Below are 21,264 nucleotides of genomic sequence, written 5' to 3' on the forward strand. Positions count from 1 at the left end.
GCTTCCCCAGGTGACCGGACTACTACTGCTGCCATGTTTCATTTGCTCTGGCAATGCCTTCTAGAAACCGCTATACACAGGCGACTGTTTCTGAGGCCCGCAAACTACTCTCGTGAGATCTGGGAAGTACCATGGAGCCGGTGGTGGATCAGGCCCGGCGATTCCAGCGCACCAGTCTTCGAGCGGACGGCTTGCGCGAGAGCCGCGCTCTAGGCTCTAGTGCTAGAAGAAGGCAGTACATGGCAGAAACGGTAAGTACTTCGGCTGGGATATTTCTTCACGTCCCCATTGGTCCTTCATAAGACTTGGGCACCGTAAGCTCGGCGGATGAACGCATGAAACCGTTGTGAAGGGCCATAGGCTCGCACTCCAATAGAAAAGCCGCAAAATACAGGGTGGGTGTGGCCGCTTCACTCTGCGGGGAGGAAGTTTTCGATCAAGATACATACATCGCTACCACCATCACATACATCCTGTAGGCAGGTAGTTGGTATGTAGGTGGTGCATAGTCTCTCTGCTTGGAGAGTGATGTGTCTGAAATTGGTAGGCAAGGAAGATGGGTTGGTGGTGTGGACTAAGTAACCGACAAGGGATACTGGTCTGATGTCCGACCCCCTTGTCAGTGGAGAAACAAGGAAACTAAGATCATAGGAAGTGCATCCCTGCGTGCTGGCCACGGTATAGGACATGTACGTACCCTTCCCTGCTTTGGACATCTGGCACTGTCAGCCAGCTAGACGCGTGCCTGACCGAAATGTGTCGATGGTCCTCAACATCACTTCCCTCCCAGTCGTTCGACCGGTGCCGGGGATGCGAGGACAGACTAGCTAGCTGTGGTGCTGGCAATCCACTCGAGGCTAACAATAGTAGTTCATGAACTCTATAGCCTTTCGCATGAACGACGGCTTGCTTGTCTTTGCCAAAATAGTAACATGGTGCCGGCTTAGAGTTATGCATTAAGAATTCTCGCACGATGTCGACGAGTCTCTAGCCAGAAAGGAACCTGGTGCCAATCCGTAGCGACATCTTGGGATGGATTGGGCGACGTACAATACGTACCCGACACCCTAGTCGGGCATTTGAGTAGGGATTGGGGGTTGAAATGGTTTAGGGATCTGACGGCCTTGTTGCTGGGCCCATCTTCGTTCCGAAATCAAGCCCCTCCCCCCCAGAATCAGGGAGAAAGAGAAGAAGAAAATGGTGGTGGAAATCTGCCCCGAATAAGCCGCAGGCTGATATGATGCGTTACATGGTCGCCAGCCTGCCCAGGCGGGTACGAAGATACCTCATGCAATGCTGATGATGTGCGCGCAATGCCGTGTGGATGGAGTCGTGGTGTGTCGTATGTAGGCGGGACCGACAGGCTAGGGGGTTTTGGAGCTTCGGTTCACCTATATTAACGGCGGAGAAACGGTATCTCTCAGTAGCGCTAGAAGCTCGTGAGAAGAAGTTCGAGCCGTTCCAAAGTCCTCAGGCGTTTCTTGCCATGGGCGTCCGATGGCCATTTGGGGTTCAGCAATGGCGAACCCGAGATAAGATGCATGGAGTACCTCGAGCATTGTTGAGAGGACCTCCAGCGTGACTGACAGCCCATGGTTTCATCACGGCCTTGGCGATGACCAGGGGTCATGGCAGGGGTTTACTCTACTGTAGGTGGGAGGATGCTGATGATTGACGATGATGTTAAGTTGACTCGTGTCTCCTCTTACCAAAGGAGAAATAAAAGGAGGTGAGAGACGGAAAGAGAAGGAAAACAAGAGACGCCAAGGATCGTTGTCAAACAGTCTAAACTTGCCATTCGAACATGTTTAAATTTCTCGAGCGATTCACCCAAGCCCGGTGGAGACGGCGTGATCCCTATTTTTGACAGAAGCAATCTCCTTTCCGCTGGGCCATTTCACGAGAGGTTTGGGCTAACTAGCTTGGATAAGTCGCTTGCGGCCCGCTTGCTCTGCAGGAGGGGGGCATGGGATGGGATGGGGCCATGTTGGCAGCAAAACCAACGTTGTAGCATCGCAAGAAGCAAAGAGCGCGTTCAAGAAGAAACTGCTAGAGAGAAAGAGAGACGAGAGCGAGTCGGGCAATGAATGGCTAAACGGTTGACAACGGCTGCACGCCAATGCGACAAGCGAGCACTTGCTGGGGTTTGCTTCTTCTTCATTGACCGTTGAAGGGAGGCAAGGCCCATCGTCAGCCGGTCCTCGAAAATCGGCTGCTGCGGTTGATGTCGGCCAATCAGCGATGGGGGCTTGTTGTTGCACCATCTAGCCATCTGGAGACGGATGGGCTCAGGGTAGCGGTACCTGCATATCCGTGGGAACATGTCCCCATGCCAGAGTACACTATACCCGAATACACCACCAGCACAGAAGGTGTGGTGTGAATCAAGGATGTCTTGCAGCGCGGGTGGCTGAGGATGACACAATTGCTGCTTTTAAAACCATGACCGAGTGCATGCGAGGATTGGCCGGGGGAGAGAGGAGAGCATAAACTGGATGTACAAAGGCAGTCGGAGTCGGGCAACGGCGTGCATCTTCACTTTTTTTTTGGCTGATCCAGATCGGATCGATCGTTGCCCGTTCGTTAACCTAGCCTTGGCTGTGATATAAATGCAAGATGCACACATGGACTGCTGATGCACCCAGTTGCCAGTGCCAATCGCTATCAAATCAGCCTTCGAATTCCAGCAGAGCTAGCCGCGACAGAACACCATCAAGCCACCAACTAACTATTCAGTACAAGCGTACTCCGGCCCGTTATATTGTGCCATCCATCGTCTTTGTCCGACCACGCCGGGCGCCTGCCAATGCCCAGCTGTCGAGGGAGGGGAGGGGAGAAGAGGGGATAATAGCTACTGCAAGCATCCAAAAAGAGTCCACATATGTATGTATCAACCTACACAGACAAGAATTCTGTATACACACAGTACGGTTCTCAGCTCGCGCGGGGGTGCGTGTACGTGTGCGCCGGCTTAAACCTTACAGTCTGGCACATCCAGGCCATCGGTGTCTGCCCGCTTCTCCCTCCACCTCGGCGCGCCAGCCAGAGCACAATCGACCTTTGGGCAAGAGCTTGTTTCTCGTCCACGATATGGGGGTAGAGCTGACGAATGCCGTTCCATATCTCCAGACATTACAGCGTACAAGCCACACGGGAATAAGTCAACTGCGCCTTGCGGCCCACGAGATTGTTTCTCTCATATTATGTATGTGGTCCGGGTGGCGTTTTCGGCGCGAGCCAACTGGCTGGCTACCTACTTGCTCGAGGTGTCATAAAACACCTGGTATCCCGGTCCAAGACGTACCTCGACGACGGTCTAGAAGCCAGTAAGCAGGTAGCCGTAATTATCGGAAAAGGTCTGGGTTGCGGGTATCCCAGGCCCAGGAGCAGCAGGTGTCTGTCGAAATGACATGTACCAGTGCGTATGCATAACTCCTCCCTCCCGGCAGCGAGGATGGATATTTTGGTATGTTTTCAGGGGAGCTCTGGAGAAGGATCCGACTCAAGTTTGCGTCTATCTCGTCCCATCCCCATGTTGAACGGCAACACAAGGCACTTGGCCGACGGCTCGAATAAAGGCGATGCTGTGCACCACCCACCACTGCTCGTGCCACTTCACCACACTCTTGGAGGTCAGACTCTATCCAGAGTGACAGCGCTACCAAACCTTCAGCACGGCGACAGCGCTAAAATACCGCTAAAAGGAGTATGTAGACGAGCTGTTACTGTCGTGAAGGGAGGCATGTCGCTCGGGGGCCGGGCCCTCGACCTCCGATGGCACGACTCATAGTGGACCTGTAGCTTGCAAGATGCACGACGCTCCCTGTCCCTAACCTTCTCCATGTATATGTAGCCCGGCGGAGCAGCGGCTTCGCTGTCACTACCCACTTTGCCGGGTGGTAGAAAGGGAGTTCGCGACACTGGCGGGTGGCCCAGCAAAACCTCAGATCTGGGATGGGAAATTGGCACCAAATCCACAGGCAATCCATGTCGTGATTCCAGCAAGTACGTATGTATGTATGTATGTATGTATGTATGTATGTATGTATGCATGTGTGTACAAGTATTTCCCTCCAAGGGCACGAGGGGAAGAGAAGCAAGCTGGTGAGCGGTGCGGTGGCAGAGCAGACTGGCAGGGCCACCCTGGCGCGAAGGGCTTGTTTCACCATTTGGGGTTTTCCAGATTTAGAAACAGACGCTCAGGAACTGGCTTTCCCAATCCGAAAAGACTCGTCGTCCCTGTACGCGGTACCATCTGGAGGGCTGAAAGCAATGCTATGCACCAATTCGAACGGCAGGATAGGACTCACGAAACGAACAAGCCGCCTTGGTCCAAGAGCACCTGCTTTCTGTTTCTATCTATTTCTATCTGGTTTCTGTTTTGTTTCTCGGAAGCAGTTTTTGGGGACAACTACGGCCCCTCCACCCATCCATTCACCCACCAATCTGAACAACCAAGGCAGTTCGAGTTCAATCTCACGACCAAAGCGTGTTCCTGCGTGTGGTGGTGTAGCTAGTGTACCTTTCCGAAGCAAGCAGAGGCGACTGACTCCACCTTGACTGTCACCCCGTCGCGATCTGATGCCAGGATGCCGCCATGATCACCCCGAGCAAGCAGGATAACAAATACTACAGTATCAATACGGTGGTATCTATAATACGTGCATCCTATGGCCTCTCCCTGTCTTGCCTGCGTAGCTGCCCACCTCCAACCCGCAATCCCAGGGTCTTTGCACCACTATCGGCGCCCGCTTTGATCTCTTTGATGTGATTCGGGATGTCACCATGGTAATCAAAATAGAAAGCTTGGGACAGGCGGAAAGGGCGAATCCCATCACATTTGGAATCTGCCCATGGAACTGGCTAGCCCTTCTATTCCCTTTTCAGTCCAGCCCTTGTGAGCTAAGCAGAACCAACCAACTAAGCCCGCCGCTTCGTGTTGGGCTGGGACATTCGTGTGGCGCTTACGCTACGGCCGGCCCATGGCCGCCGCGCACTTTGGCTCCCCTTGCAACTACCGCGACCATTCCCAAAGCGAAACCACAGTAGCATCAAGATTTTCGAGATAAAGTGCAGTGGGGTATTGTATGGCAATGGATGATGGTTGACATCGTCGACGGGAGTCTGGAATCCTCGTCGCTGCAAGCGATCTTCATCTACAAACTCCGTACATCAACAGTGCCATGGAGAAAGATGGACCAGACCTCCTTCGGTTAACAATTGTTGGTTGGGGGATAAAGTAAGGCAATTTCCAATTTTTGGTCATGGGGTTTTTTTTACTTTCGACTCTCTTTCTTTCTTTCTTCCCCCCCTCTCGTTTCCTTTCTTCTTCTGCCTCCACTTGCAGGTTGGTGTCCGGCTATGCAGCAAGCAATTCCAAGCGATGAAGGGCAAACCGGATTTCCTGCTGCGAAAACATTGGATGAGTTAGGACGTCTTTGTCAGGTCGCTAAGCCACCAAACCGGGGAACTTGCGGCTGAAGCCTGGAGAGATGAGACGCAATTCGTCATGGGACGGAGATAATTATAGCGGTCATTGCAGCCAATTCTGGCAGTCGGGGGCTACGATCTTGTTTCTTCTCCTTGGCCGTTTGCTGCACAGCCCTACTACTCCGAGAGTGTAAAATTGAGGGTGGTGCAATTGAGTTGCAAGTTGCCCCGCAACACGGCGACGTAATGTCCTGGTTTGCACCAGATCACATGAATGGATTTCGATCTCGCATATGCAGACCAACTGAACAGACTTGGCTAGCCGTCATCTGAACACGTACGGTTCCTTGGCTGGCGGTTGCGGTGACTGCGGCAATGGGTTGGAACGAGTGCAGAGCATCATCGCATGACATGAGCGACTTCTATCTTGGGTAGTCCTCGTGGATGCCGAAGGAACCGGGTGCCTGGATGGGATAACGCCGATAAAGAAGTTATCGCAGTTAACCCGTGACCCGCTTCGGCGCTCCCGACTATTTGCTACGTGGCTGGTGGTTTTCTCCGAATAGATAGACTTAAGCTAGTGGGAACCTGCCTAACCTAGCGCACTCATTTGTCATTCGCCTTCACCTGTGGCCGCTCCGGGAGTCCTCAACACCCCGGCTGGATGGATAGACATGGACATTCGATGATAGTTACCTAGCGGTTTGCATTTTGCCAGCTCCTGTCTCAGAACCGCTCAGGAGTTCGTTGTCTTTTACCGGCGGATCAGCTTGGCTGCGTCGGGGTTGTCCACTCGTTCCTCTCTATCAAACAAGCTCATCCTCGTTTTCCATCGGCGCAACAGCCTGCCGCCCGGATGAAGCCCGGATGAAGACCACAACGCAGGGCAGAGCGTGTACTGGCCCACCGACTACACTAATCGCTTCGATATCGAGGAGCAAGGGGGTGGTCTAGGTGTCAGAAACCCGTCCAGGCTGGAATCGTTTCCATATTGACCTGACATGGGTTATCCTCGATCCGTTTTTCTCCGCATCCCACCCCTAAGCAGCCTTGACACGGTTCATATATATTACAAACCAAACGTCACTTGACATGTTGGGGGTTACTCGTTCTGCACGGCGCGCCCCAGTATCCGCGGATCATCATGATAAAACACTGACAGTCAGTCTCCTTAGCGCATGTTTGAACAAGACTATAGCGTCAGGGCCTGGCAGCCCACTAGGTTGATATAAACAAGACCGGCTGCCGTGCAGTTTGTTATACGTGTTACTGCTCGCCGCTGCAGTCCACCTAGGTGCCCCGTGAAACAAGGTTCTATGCCAAGAAGGAGCATAGTCGGCGGCTACGTCTGGTATACTCCTCACCCGCGGTCTCTAGTGGATATGGCTAATCATCACGAGAACGGGCGGCGGGTGCTCCGCGCAATGGATTTGGCTGGACGCCCCGGCGCAGGCAGATTTGCCCTCTCTGGTGGATATGGCATAATGGAGATCTACGAGGAGGCACTGGCAGATCCGGCAAAATTCCGCCTCCACACGCGGCAAGCCTGGGAAGGCGAAACATGGTTCTTGGCTCGGGGTACACCAGGAACTAATGGTGTCAAAAACAAAACCACTGCTCTTCGGCATCATGCTGACCTCGTGAACGTGCATGTCAGCTTTTGCCCTTGCCGCGTAGTGAAACCAGGCTTATATGGACGACATTAGAACTCCACGCGACGCGCCTACTGGCCGCGCGGTGGGTTTTGATAACGCGGTTGAATCAGCGAGATTCGCCTGAACTCGAAAATAGGGGATGTAAGCAGTGCCACCAATGCATGTCTCACTTTCTCGCACTTCACTTGCTCAAGGCCGACGGTGCATGAGAGCCCAGTTGACCGGCCTGCGGCCTGTGTGAATACGAACGTATGGTGTCTCCTGCCATGCCACACGCTTACACATACCCCTTACCAGTTCATCAGGCTGTAGTTATTGCGTCGCCAAGTTCAAACTGCATTGCTCCCTGTTCCTTGCAAGAGGCTACCAGAGCGCGAGATCTTGTACGCCACGGGCTACAGTATGGCCTGATTATTTTACAGTGGCGAACTCGATTTCGGCGAATCGTGCATACGTGGGCGGCGCATTCATCGAGGACGCCGGGGGTAACGGGTGTCTTGACCCCTCCATAAGTTGCTATCTCCACCTGACACTTCATGGCCAGTCCTACATGTGCGATATCTTGCTTGATGGTGGCCAGATGTTGGGACCGTCCCCTGAGACAGCATTAGTCGTCTATCACGACATATACCGACTGCGTCATCTCGATCTGGATCTCCCGTTCCCGTGCTCGTATCTGCAGTCGAGCACATATCTCTGTAGATAACAAAAGCTCTCTGTTCTTTGAGTGATTATCCCTCCACAAATTCACACTTCTTGTTGGCGAGCGACTACGTAGGCGATCCGAGAAAGGGGTATACGCCGGGTAATAAGGCGTGGAAACACCACTCACACCAGCTCTAAACCCACTTGTTTTCTTCTGCTCGGAGTTCCCACACTCTAATGAAGACCCTTATCTCCTGGAGGGTATTGTTCTTTGCCAGCATCCCTCCGGTCACCCCTAGGTTGTTCCTCGCATAGGGTTTCCACTGTTCCGCCGCTCCCTTGTATTGGATAGATATATGTTATGACTGGGTCAATCTACTACACCGTCCTTTGGTGGACCACTGTCGTCGCTACCGAGGAGTAACACGCCCCTGTTGGGGGCACCGATGCTGTTCACAAGTCACTGTGACGTGCCGTGCTCGCTTCCCCTAGCTCCCCCGTCGCGCCTAGATCTGTCTGCGACAAGACACACTGATCGCACCCATGTCATCAAAGAGCGTCAGTCATCTGTCTCGGCCGCATTCTCTACGACGCTAACACGCAGAAGGGGTCCATCAAGCGGACCGTTGCCGCCCTCCTGATGACCTTCTTCCAAATAAGCAACTGGGTCTTGGCTCGCGAAGTGTCCTATGTTCCAACGGGATCCGACAATCCTCCGTTAAGGATTCAGCCAGATATGCTTACCCCTTTCCAATTTTACTGTGGACGGTAGTCATCGAGGAAGCAGTTCTTGAATGCAGCGTTAACATTGCCCTGTATTGTGAGCTGTAATACTCTGGTGTGATTGGCCCCAAGAGACAGCAGTTATTCAGCAGCTCTTCTGGTATCACACTCCAACCATGGTGATCGGAGAAGAGAACTGTTCGATAAATCATTAGGCTATCAAGATCGATAGCCGAGGGCACTTTGTGATAATCCAATGGGTTGCTGGCCTAGAGACAGGATTGGCACACGTTGAGTGATGTTGGTAAAGAAAAGCACCAAGCATATCAGGTAGGCGTGGAAGAGAACAAATGCAGGCACATGGCATCTATGTCTCCTAATGGATCGTATCACTTGCGAGAATTCCCGTCCCCGCCCATAACTTCCAGGGGCGTGGAGATTTCTCCCGAATAAGGCACCGGTGATGCATACCATTCTGTGTTGAGGTTTGGTTTACGAGCTCTCAGCTGCCCTGACTTGAACCAAATGCCGTGGAACACAGTCGACCGCAACAGGGTTATGCTTAGGAGAGTAAGTCGTCAGACGTGCCGAGCACCCGCGACTGACACAGCCAAGTGTAGATTCTCATTGGACCCTCATCGCCGATTGGTTTCATTGCAAGCAAGAGCGCCTTCGCATTCATTGGGTGTACATGCTGTCGGAGGTGATGACTGAATGGCTAAGGCAGGCGAAGCTTCGTACTATAGCTGGTTGGCGCTATATGACTTTGACGCGCAATCATCTTAATTTCCGGTTTCATTTCGCGATGCGAGCTCGAAGCGGATGGCAGAGTGAGCGGCCGAGCCTCATGCCCGCAAAGAGTGATTGAACCAACCATATATATGGCCTCGGGTCATCATCAAATCAGTTTTTGGATCACAGGAGATAACTACTACTGCCCATGCCTGTCATACCCCTTCCCAACCATCTACTGTAGTCGAGAATGTATGCCCTCCGTTTATTACGGAGTGAGTGTTTTCCTCTTGGCTGGCGTGGATTATCGTTGTTCGTGTGAATTCACAAATGCGGTCTAATATACTGTCGAGCCCATGTGCCTCAAGCACACATGGATAGCGTTGTGTTGATCGCATGATGCGCATCTGGACTCATCCTGTTTGGGCGGCTACATATGCTATAACAAACCCGCAGTTTGCGGTTCGGGACTTGTCTTCGTGTATCTGGCATGGGAATTCATCTATTTATATATCCACCCCAATTAGTGAGCACTGCAACGCCGACATCGTTCAGTGACCATCAGGGATAATCGTGGCATATTTGCGTTCAGAATATTCCCCATGAGACGTACAGTGAGTATTCTGCATCTATGATTTGATGGTTCCTAATCTATATCGAACAGAAAAAAGAGACAGCAGGAAGTATCTAGCATGTACTTGGAACATCATGAACCAAAATACGATCCTGCATTATTGAAAAGGGGCAAAGGCATAGTACTTTTACATCCCACCAGCCGGTATTCCCCGTGATAAGCATCAGTACTCATAGAAACCCTTTCCGCTCTTCTTTCCTAGCCACCCGGCATCAACCATCTTACCCAGGAGCACACTCGGCCTGTACTTAGAGTCACCCGTTTCTTGATGCAGAACCTTCATGATGGCTAAGCATGTGTCAAGGCCAATGAAGTCGGCGAGTTGCAGAGGTCCCATAGGCACGTTGGTGCCATTCCTCATGATGGCGTCGATGGAGTCTCGATCGCCGACATTTGTCTCGAGGCAGGTGACAGCCTCGTTAATGTAGGGCATTAGGATGCGGTTCGCCAGGAAGCCCGGGGCATCCGCCGACACCGAGGGAATCTTGCCCATGGCCTTGCAAAATTCGACGGCGGTGTTCAAGGTCTCGGCGCTCGTCTGGAGGCCGCTGATGATCTCGACACCCTTCTGTATAGGCACGGGGTTCATGAAGTGCGTGGACACGACACGGGAGCTGGCCGAGGTATCCTTGGGGTCCTTGGTTGTCGCAGCTGCGATCTTGGTGATAGAGATAGACGAAGTGTTAGTCGCCAAGATAGCGTGCTTAGGACAGATGTCGGCTAGCTTTGCAAAAATGTCAAACTTGAGCTTGGGGATTTCCGGGACGGCCTCAATGACGAAATCGACGTCGGAGAGATGGTCAATGGACGTAGAAGACGTCAGGAGCGAGCGAGCCTTGTCTGCTTGCTCCTGGGAGATTCGCTGTTTGGACACATCCTTGGCTAGGAGTTTCTCTGTCGCCGGAGTTAGCTCCGACCTCGAACCCGAGAAGACAGGGAAACCAACTGGCAAAGTCCATCCCCTTATCCAGGGAGGCTTGAGATGTGTCTACAAGCGTCACGGGAACGCCAGCTTTTTGGGCAGCTACCAGAGCAATGCCCATGCCCTATGTTCGTTTGTTAGTGTTCTGGTATACTCGAGCGGTCCAATCACATGCAAACCTCAACTCACCATTTGTCCCGCCCCAACAACACCAAGCTTATTGACGGCGTAGTGGGCGGAGGCAGAGCTGAAGAGCCTCCACTGGCCTCTGAGCTGCAGGGCACTTCTTCTCGTGAGCATGTTGGCCATTGTGTGCTTTGTTCTCCGGGAAAAGGGTTGAAGGTCAGATGGATGGGCCCGAGGTCACTTTGGATTCCAGACATGGCTTGCTTCTATGCCGGGGAAGCTTGGTTGGTCCAGTCCGGCTAGACTCGGGACTCGGGACTCGGGACTCGGTACCTGAGTACCTGAGTACTTTGGTACTTCTTCTTCTTCTTCTTCCTCTTCAGATGTGGATCTCCCACCTCTTAACGCGTCCCCATGCACTGTTAGGGATTTGGGACGCGTCGTCGCGGTTTTCCCATCAATTAAACCCATTAAATCCATCCAGTCAGTTTGGACCATTGAACTTCGTTGCCACCCAGACCTTGGGATTCGCGATACTTCGTTCCAAGATGGAGGCTCTAGAAGGTCCGACAGATGTCGTACATCCCGAGGTTCGGGCGCATATCAACAGTCTCGCGTCTGCTGTGAGTGCTGCCATCTAGACTCGTGGCCGTGTGAAGCAATACTGACCAAAACCACGTAGCTTGGTGGTTTCAGTGCCGAAGATGACGGACGATACGTATTGGGAGACTCCGCGTTGGAGGTCCTCCGAGACATCAAGAAATGGATACGCTTCTACGACGAGAAAACGAATCGAATGGACGTTGCGCGATGCCTGGCCGAAGCGAACATAATCGACGGCGACCTGCTCCACATCCTCGCCACCTGGCCAGAGAATGCAAACGACAACAAGTTCAAGGCACGCGTGGCCTTGTCGTGCTTCGAGATTTTGGTACCCCTGACGTGGCCACTGGAGCGCAATAAGGAAGAGATGACGGTGAACCACCACCGCCATATACCCGTCCTCCAACTCGCGCAGCTTGGCTACAAACGCTCTATAATCAACTTCGATGCTGCGCAAATATTACACACCGCCGTCCGTGTGGCGCTGCCGTCATTAGCAGTTTCGAGGAGCGGCCGGTCCACTCGCGATGAGGGTATCATCAAGCTCGTGCTCCTCTTTCTACGGAATATTGCAATGATATCGCCACCTCCGGGCGTCACGTACGACGGCGACGAGTCGCAAATATCGCGGTCTGCTCTAATCGACGCATTCTCGTATCAAGATATCCTACTCACCTTACTGACAATTGCGTCAAACATGGGAGAGGATTTCAACCAGGAGTGCTTGGTTGTCATGGAGATCATCTTCCACTTGGTCAAGCGTATCAACATTAGTCAGCTATTTATGGACGACAAACAAGTTGGTAAAGTCAGGTCTGACGAGTTAACAACGTTGATTCAGAAGGAGGCCGCAATGCACAGATCCCATAATCGCAAAGCACCAACACGCCACAGCCGATGGGGAAGTATGTTATGGGTTAAGCGGGATGGCGGCAAGGTGTCCACCGTCTCTGGCCAAGACGCCCTTGTAGATGCTGCAACCCGAGAGCAAAAAATGGACAGCAGCAAGCTGTACAGGCCACCCAGGAGGCCTAGAAAGGAGGAAACGGAACCCAAAGACCTTGGACCGCGAACCTCGCTTAACTCTAGAGCTCGCGAACAACTGCGCGGTTTCGTCGAAGAATTCCTCGACTCTGGATTCAACCCCCTGTTCATGCATGTACGGAAAAAGTTGGACGAGCAGAAAGATTATGTTTTCGAATACCACCAGCGCCAATTCTTTTACCTCACATCCTGGTTCCTCGAAGCCGAAAGAGTGCGACAGAAAGCCGCCAAGAAGGATAAGAAGGTCCAGAGCAAGGAGAGCGACATTGGGACGTTCAATCTCGTCGCAGGTGTTCTGAACCAGGAGACTTTCATCACGCTAAACCGTGCCATGGGCGAGTCGATGGATAACAAGAATTGGCCCGAACTTACTGCTGCAATGAGGTGCTTTACTCAAATCCTCCTCACCGTCCAAGAAATGACCGAAACCGGCAATGAGGAGGATGAGGAGATTGCAGAGAACATCCTTGGCCGTATCTTTTACGAGAACGAAACACACGAGCGAATCGCGACGATCGCACGAAGCTTCAAAGACCAAGGCTTTGAGTTCCTTGATGCGTGCACGGAGCTAACGCACACGTATCTACGAGTATTGGAGGCCTATTCCAAGCAGAATGTGGACATGCAAGTGCGTTCGCGCCGCCGTACTCGCAGCAAGAAGAAGAAGGCAGCGAGGGCGGCAGACGAAAGTGGCGAGAATCCCGTAGTCGAAGAGGATGAGTCTGAAAACGACCAGGCCAGCGCTGAAAAAGACAAGTACGGAGCGCAAATTCCAATTTGGCACCTTCACCAACAAATTCACGCAACAGGGCGTTGTGGACACCTTTGTCCAGTTCACCAGATTCTATCATGACCTGAACGACTCACAACTCAAGCGCGCACATCGGTACTTCTACCGACTCGCATTCAAGCAGAACATGAGCGTTATGCTTTTCAGGGTCGATATTATACATTTGTTCTACAACATCATCAAGGGCCAGGAGCCGCTCGATAGGCAAGGTAGTACATATAAGGAGTGGGAAGAGCTGGTGAAACAGATCCTCAAGAAGTGCATTCGTAAGATCGAAGAGAGACCAGCACTACTCATTGAGATGCTCTTCTCAAAGATCAACGCGACAGCTCATTACCTAGAATACGGTTACGAGAAGCAGACCATGTCGTCTTCCAAACCTAGGTCAGCTGCCGAACTCGAGTTCCGACACATTGTCGACCATGACCAGCAAATCGCCATTGCTGTGGGTGTCCTGTTAGACAAAGAGCTATCCCACCACATCAAATGGGTTAAGAGTCAATTGGCTGCCGCCGAGACCGAACGTCGAGCGTGGGAAGCCGCAGAGAAGGCAATGTCGTCTATCGAAACCAACAAGGACAAGGACCTTGCTGATTCCGCGGACCAAAACGAGGGAAACGCTCCCAATGAAGATGGCCCTGCAAAGGAGCCGCCTCCGATTTGTAAGTTCACTGTTCTGAACAAAAGTAATGCAATACTGATCAAGTTAGTTATACGCCCCGATGACGATACACGCAGCACAGCCATGCTCAAGAACTCCCACCTCAGGCTTCTCATGAAGCTTGTCGGGTTTCAACGCCAAAATACAGCAGAGGAGGAGACGTCCAAGAGCGAATGGATCGTCCCTTCGTCTTACACAGCTGATCAGCTCCAGGAGTCCATAGACCTGATCAATAAGGCCGAATTCGACCCCCCACTTTTGAGGACGGTTCTTTGGCCGAGAACCAACTGCGTCGAAAGGCAGCACCTCGGAAGAAGGCCGTGTTTGATGACGAGGATGAGAATGACGAAGATGGAGACGAGGTTCTTTTCCCGGCGGGCGGGCCGACCGTCCGTAAAGTGATCGACGAGAATGGAGAGAAGCCGAAGAAGACACGGAAGCGCCGCCGGCGCGCTAGTAGTACGGGGCCGCTCGACGACGAGGAGTTGGAGGAGAAGGCCCGTAAGCGCCGCGAGCGCGAGCTGGAGAAGACACGCCGCTTCAAGAGCAGTTTGTACGTTCACGCCAGCGATGACGAAACGGACGACGAACGCGATGCCGAGTTCTTCGCCAACGAGGAGCGTCTTCGGCAAAAGCAGAAGGCTTTGGTGATATCGACAATCAGCGCCCCTGCGTCTTCGCCGAAGGCAACCTCGGTCAAACGGAAAGCTCAGGTCCTGCTGGACGATGACAGCGAGAATGACGATTTGCCCATGACCCAGGACACGGCAACGTCCAGCCGAGCGGGCAGAGCTGTCGTCGACGACGATGAAGAATCCAGCACTTCTGGAGCCGACGACACCCCGCTCTCGTCCGGTGGTGGTTCCCCTGCCAATGGGCCCAAGAAGAGGCGCCGGCGCATGGCCAAGGAGCCCGAGCCGGCCCGCCTCGAGCCCGAGGACCTGGCGGCTAGTCTTGGTCTTGCCATCGACACCGAGATGGCGGATGCTAACGACGATGATGAAGAGGAGGAGGCGGAGGTTGTGGCCAAGCAAGCGCCGAGACGGAGGGCAAGAGGAAAGGCTGGATTCATAATTGATAGCAGTGACGAGGAATAACGATGGACGGGTGGGCTGCATGAATTACTACTTAGGCATAAGCATGGGCGTTCAGGGATATCCGGCGATGCTTCCTTTTGAATGGGACGATTTGTTGGCGCTTGAGCTACAGACTAAGTATACCGGATAATGCATTGGGGTGCCATGTAATGAATATAGCATAACTCACTTATGATACATACCCCTCTGGAAAGAGATAGAGCCTTGGCAGATGCTTAAGTCCTCGACTCACTCACGCCCGAGGGAGAGATGAGAAGAGTTCCACCGCCAAAATAAAACATACGATATCTCGTCCGAATAGAAGAAATTAGCAAAAGAAAGGGTCTTGCCGGGGATCGAACCCGGGACCTCTCGCATGACAGCTTCAGGGTGAACCCTAAGCGAGAATTATACCACTAAACCACAAGACCGAAACCCTTTACAGTGTTTGCTGCTGTTGGAAAATTCGGACGTTGGTGGATATTATAAAACTGGCCCGGATGGTGGGCGACGGGTCAGGTCGGTTACTGGTTGGTGTCCACGGTTCGTGGTGGAAAAGCCGGGTTGGCGACGATATGGAGCCCGGTGGTTTAGGCGGTGTGGATGACCTCTCCCACTGCGCCGACGTAGACAGCAGCCCTCGGATAGTGTTTGGTGCGTGGAAAGCCTTTACCTAGTACGATATGGCTCAGCGAAGCCCAGTGGTGTTCATTGCAATGAATAAATCCAATTCTCAATTCGGCGGGAAGCCAAAGAAACAGAGATGCAGTTGAATTAGCCTGTTTGGATGGCGTCTGGTTAGCGTACAGGCACTCCCAGGACTGATGGCTTCATCGTCAATGCAAAACATCTGATGATGCGACTAGTTGAGGCCTTGCATTGCATCGAGGGACGAGCTGTGGCCTGTGACCTTCTGCTCAAGGCCAGGTAGCTTGATTTTTTGGACGTCATGGCGCACGAGGAGAGGAGTTGGAGATTGCGGGGGGAGTGTGGGGGGAGACATCGAGACATCGAGACACCCAGGCATCCGGACATCCCCCGCTGAGTCGCTGTCGATGGAACAGACTATCCAGGCAAAGCTTATGCTATTTCTGACAATATCGATCGGGATGGGCCATGGTGAGCTGCTGTCGTCGTGGCGCGGGCTGCGATGAACCAAGCAGTGCTTCGGGAGATGTTGGCTACACAAGTGGACTCATAGAAGAGAGATGAAGCCAAATAGATGCATGGTAGTGGTGCACAGAAGCCTAACCCCCTCCCAACTCACCATAATACGGGTCTTTGCTTGTGACGTAGCCGAAATTTGTGACTGTTTTATTCCTGGTTTATTCCTGAGAGGTTCAGTCGCCAAGTGTATACAAGTATAGACACATTTACGTATATGCATGCAATCCAATCTGTCAAAGAGTATGTAGGCATAAGAGTCAACTGTGCATTAGTGTCCTGTGGATGACTGTGCAATTCAGGTAGCCCCAACCAAGCATTGAGCTTTTCCATCAGGCAAGTTCAATGTTGTCGGGCATCGTCGTATCCCACATCCCACCCCGGTGTATTACTGCCCAGTGGTGAGTGGTGACCTACTTCCTTCGATACCATATCTCAAAGCAGATGGCAGAGTGGCAGCAAAACCCATTCTCGTTAGTCATGCCTATGCAAGTATATCGCTGAGGTTCACGGAGTATGGGGCATGTATGCACCTTGATCAATGATGCAGCGTTGGCGAGAGCCTAGAGGGCCTAGATAGCTCATTTCCCCTTTCGCTCTAGAGTGATTGGCTGGCTACGCTATCTCCCTGAGCCCTAGGCTACTGCTAGCAGGCCTGCTAGGGCCCCTGCTACTGCCCTGCCAATTGAATTGAATGGAGCTGAGCTCTCTGAAGAACCTGGATCCTCGTCTGTATCCGTGGCACAGACCGTCCCGCCGTTGTTGCCCCGGTTCCCCATGGAGCTTGGATACGAAAACTCCATGGGACGATTCTCGATTCTGGGGGACCTTCTTGCCCGTCCGCTCACTCAGCTACGCCATATGTATGGATTCGATAGACGTCCAAACATACAAACGAACTAAACAAAGGGTGGCCGGGAAGCCTTGGTTGGCCAAGTGAGACAAGCCAACTTGGGATGATAACGGAAATCGAACGTACCCTATCTGGTCTGACCTGGGGTGATAATTATAATACTTGCCGCCCGAGCCTCCTCCGCCCGCCCTTGCCAGGGAGAGAAGGAGGGGAAAAAGAAGAAGAAAAAAAAAACAGCTACCCGACACGCATACAAGAGTGGATATGGTGTTGCGCTGCCAGCCATTTATGGAACCTTGTTGTCGTTGACTACAGGCACTTGCAGTAGGGAGAGGGGATCAATTGGGCATTGTAACAGCTAGACAACTAGACTCGGCTGCTACAGGTGACAGGGCATCAACATTGGATCCCGTTCATTCCCTTCTTGGCTGGATGCCCGCCTTGGCTTGTCTTCTCCTCTTCGCAAATTCTCTGGCGGTGTTGCTGTTCCCACTCCCTGCTTTGCTTAAGTATAGGTGCTTCAGAACCCCCCAAAATCCCAATATCTGAGCATAGGTATTGCTGTTCACCAAGGAGCTGTTATTGCTTCTGCCTTCCCTGCCGCCTTCTCTCTTTCGCTTTTGCGCCGCTGCGAACCACCTGCAGCCACCAACCACGATTGAGCCAGCTGAACCCAAATCACAAGCTACATCCCTCCCACTTGCCTCATTCGTCGCTCTCCTGCAGTCGACAGCTGCACCAGCAACACCGGGCTACCTTTGCTCACACTCACACTCGCCCTAGTAGCACACCACCTCATCGCCAGATCGCAGAATCTCTTTCGCCGTCTCCCAAGAACAAGGCGGAGCTACTTGCACTATTTTCGCGTGGTGCCATTGCATGCTCTGCACACAATGGCGGTTCAAGGAGGAGCGGAGGAGGATGTTTACCTAACAGTGAGCCGCGAGCCCCGGTTCTGTCTATTTATTATAGCTCCACGATTGCTGACCACTGTATAATTTACAGCTTCTTATGAATGATACATATTTGCCTGGTAAGGCCCACGAATTGTAGACCCGGTTGGAACGTATTGGCTAACCCTGCTATCTGCAGGTGCATTGGTTCTGGGACACTCGTTGCGCGATGGCGGCACCTCTAAGAAGCTCGGTGTCATGGTCACCTTGGACACGGTCGCTACCGAAGCTATCACGCAGCTCAAGGCAAGCCTCACCCACAGCAGTATAAGGGTGCAACATGAACGTGCTAACTAGTGCGTGCAGGCAGTGTACGACTACATTATACCCGTGCCACGAATCAAGAACCCGAAGCCGTCGAACCTGTCGCTGATGAACCGAACCGACTTGCACTCTGCCTTCACCAAGATAAACCTATGGAAGCAGACTGGCTTTCGCAAGATAGTATATCTAGATGCCGACATTGTTGCCTACCGGGCTCCAGATGAGTTGTTCAAGATTGAGCAGCCCTTCTCAGCTGCACCGGATATTGGCTGGCCGGATCTGTTCAATACAGGCGTCATGGTTCTGACCCCCAATCAGGGGGGACTACTATGCGTTGACGGCCATGGCTGAGAGGGGCATATCCTTTGACGGCGCCGACCAGGGCCTCCTGAATATGCACTTCAAAAACAACTGCAACCGCATCAGCTTCAGTTACAACGTAACGCCCTCGGCCCACTACCAATACGTGCCCGCCTACCATCACTTCCAGTCGAGCATAAACATGGTTCACTTCATCGGCCCCGACAAGCCATGGTTCCAGGGAAGATATGCATCGACGGGAAGCGGCGTCTTCGATGAAATGATGGGAAGATGGTGGGCCGTTTACGACAGACACTACCGAACCGAGGTGAGTTATACAAAGGTCGTGATGGCCTGTAAAGCCATGAGCTAATTGGGTGCTTCACAGGCATCGAAGTCCGACCCATCCGTGCAGCTTGTGCGATATCTCACCAAGGGTGAATACCAGCCCCGAGGGGCCCAGGAACCCGCCACCTCAAGGTGGGATGCCCAACGGTCAGTTTGAAATCCCAATACATACAGTACCCGCAAAGCAACTGACATGTACTAGGCAATCCCCGCCAGCAAATACGAAGCCCGAGGCTGCAAATTTCCCTGCTACGATATATGAAATGTCTCGAGACACTGCTCCGTTTGTCCCTCCCGAACGGTACCCGAGTCCCCGAGGGATATGGGGTACCAGTTCCCGCCTCATTACGTGAAGCCTAAGGCAATATTCCCCTGGGAAATCAACCAGGAAGCTCCTACCCGTGTTTTTGCCGAAGACGCGTATCGCCAAGAGGCAGGTTCGTCAAGTGGGCACACGGGTGAGCCCCTGGCCCCTTCCTCTTCCGAGGGGCAAACCCCGGCTGAGTCATCTGTAACAGAAACATCCCCTACAAAACCCCAGGAAGAGCCTCCGACCCCCATCTCTTCTACCGTCTCAGTCCCACCATCGGATCCCTGGAGCTCTTTCACCCGCACAAATGCTTGGGATGAGGTACCGGAAATTGAACGTTACGTTGGCACCTTGCAAAAGCATACGCGGTCAAGAAGTCTCAAATCCCCTGGTATAATCGGGTTGCCTAGCCAAGGCGGAGATGCGTTGGAGGGTGAACTGGTACAGCGAGGTTCGAAGCTCACGGATTTCCCAAGCGAGGCCGAACGACCTAGCTTGCCCGTTACGCCCGCACCTATGCGCCGGCCGAAGTTTTGGGGTGGCGGTGGTGCCCCTGGCACCCACGAGGACGAGGACGAGGAAACTCTGCTTCCGGCCGCGGAGGGCGTGCCGGAGCAGAGTGACTGGGTACGTGTGCATGGTAGTCGCTAGGAACCTGCAGACTGCCTTTGCGATCTGACTAACGTACTGCGCTATCACAAGGACCCTGTGGCGCAACTCCAGAAGCTGGCTAAACAGCAGTCGGAAATGTTGTTGCATAAACTCGGTAGCAGCGAGGGTGCCAGCAGCAGTGGCAGAAGAGACAGCAGTGACTTACCGGCGCGACCTGTGCCTTTCGGCTCGGAAGAGTTGACTTCTCCAACCTACGTGGCGCAGACCGCCAAAGTATTGAGCCCGCAGCCGGTAAAGGGTAATACGGGCTCAAGTATGGTACGCGGCATTGCGTCAGATGACGAAAAGACTCCCCGAGCATCTGCACCTGAATCTCGGTCGACTGCTGCACCACCCCTATCGTCATACCGGAACCTAGCTACTCCGGCCCGGGAGCAGCTTTCGAGAAAGGCGAGAATATACCTCAGCAAGAGACAGCTCTACCACCAAGCGAGGAAGAACTCGATGTATTGCAGACTTGAAAGCAGCAGCAATCAACCCTGGCGTTGAATTGATGTTTTGTGAAGTGTAGTGTACGTACGAGACCGTGGACGGGGCTGGGTGCACAACCACGATGGCCGACTGCAAAAGACATTGTGAGTGACGACAGCTTAGTGGCGGATACAAGGGTGGGAAGACGACAAGCGCGGTGCGTTGTGGTATGTTGTGCGGGGTGAACTCCTTTGGGCCACGCAGAATATGTTTTATTCTGTATATTATTATGGCGCTGCGGGTTGTGGGCAAAGCTCTCAAGGCAGAACAGACAGTAACTACGATCTGGTACATCTTCTTTCTTTACTCGGCATTTGCATCGTTTGTTGTTGTTATTATTTGTATTAGCAAGCCAGTTTCATGTTTGTTATACATATACCAGCTCCAGCACATGTTCATTTACACCACAAACTTTTAGCATTAGCGGGAATAGGAAGAAATGGCGAGCAAGAAACTAAGGGCTTCATTGTTATATTCTTTTGGCATGCGAATAGCCCTAACCCCATTCCTCGTACATCGTGGCATCGACTGGGTCATAAACTCACCACCCCTCACCAACCAGTAATAGACATGTGGTCATCGCCAGCTCAACTATCCCAGCCAGCCACAATAGTCCAGCCCTGGCGACTAGTGAAGCCTCCGCGTCGTAGAAGCCTCTCCAGGCAAATGCCTCAGCGCTGTAACTCACCGAGTATATAGCTATTTAATTCGATGGGAAATGGCCTTGACTTCGTTTGCCTACACTGACTGGTGTGCCTAGTGTCGTGCTTGAATTTGTTGGTCGTGATCTTGACCCCTGACTCCTGCGTGCCCAACCTAACCCACATGTTGTTCAGGAACTTGGTGTTGAGCCTGCGGCATACGCGGCATGAATTCCGCACATGCTAC

At 52.7% G+C, this 21,264-nt stretch overlaps 3 protein-coding genes across 3 annotated transcripts; 2 read left to right on the forward strand and 1 right to left on the reverse strand.

Moving 5' to 3' along the window:
- Positions 1-9,982: 9,982 nt before the first annotated feature.
- PG998_007358 (3-hydroxyacyl-CoA dehydrogenase) lies at positions 9,983-11,050 on the reverse strand (the record flags this gene model as incomplete). Its single annotated transcript, XM_066874174.1, has 3 exons — positions 9,983-10,713; positions 10,766-10,865; positions 10,931-11,050. 3 exons carry the CDS (start codon positions 11,048-11,050, stop codon positions 9,983-9,985), a joined length of 951 nt encoding a protein of 316 aa, XP_066730119.1.
- A 365-nt stretch (positions 11,051-11,415) lies between these two features.
- On the forward strand, positions 11,416-15,062 carry PG998_007359 (timeless protein; the record flags this gene model as incomplete). Its single annotated transcript, XM_066874175.1, has 5 exons — positions 11,416-11,490; positions 11,550-13,234; positions 13,272-13,966; positions 14,015-14,232; positions 14,265-15,062. The coding sequence occupies 5 exons, from the start codon at positions 11,416-11,418 to the stop codon at positions 15,060-15,062; spliced, it is 3,471 nt and encodes a 1,156-aa protein (XP_066730120.1).
- A 3,556-nt stretch (positions 15,063-18,618) lies between these two features.
- On the forward strand, positions 18,619-20,394 carry PG998_007360 (glycosyltransferase family 8 protein; the record flags this gene model as incomplete). Its single annotated transcript, XM_066874176.1, has 4 exons — positions 18,619-18,903; positions 18,964-19,074; positions 19,258-19,860; positions 19,936-20,394. 4 exons carry the CDS (start codon positions 18,619-18,621, stop codon positions 20,392-20,394), a joined length of 1,458 nt encoding a protein of 485 aa, XP_066730121.1.
- Between the last annotated feature and the right edge of the window lie 870 nt (positions 20,395-21,264).

This window comes from Apiospora kogelbergensis, assembly GCF_038363985.1.
Source record: "Apiospora kogelbergensis strain CBS 113332 chromosome Unknown utg000005l_segment0_segment0, whole genome shotgun sequence".
Classification (NCBI taxonomy): Eukaryota; Fungi; Ascomycota; class Sordariomycetes; order Amphisphaeriales; family Apiosporaceae; genus Apiospora; species Apiospora kogelbergensis.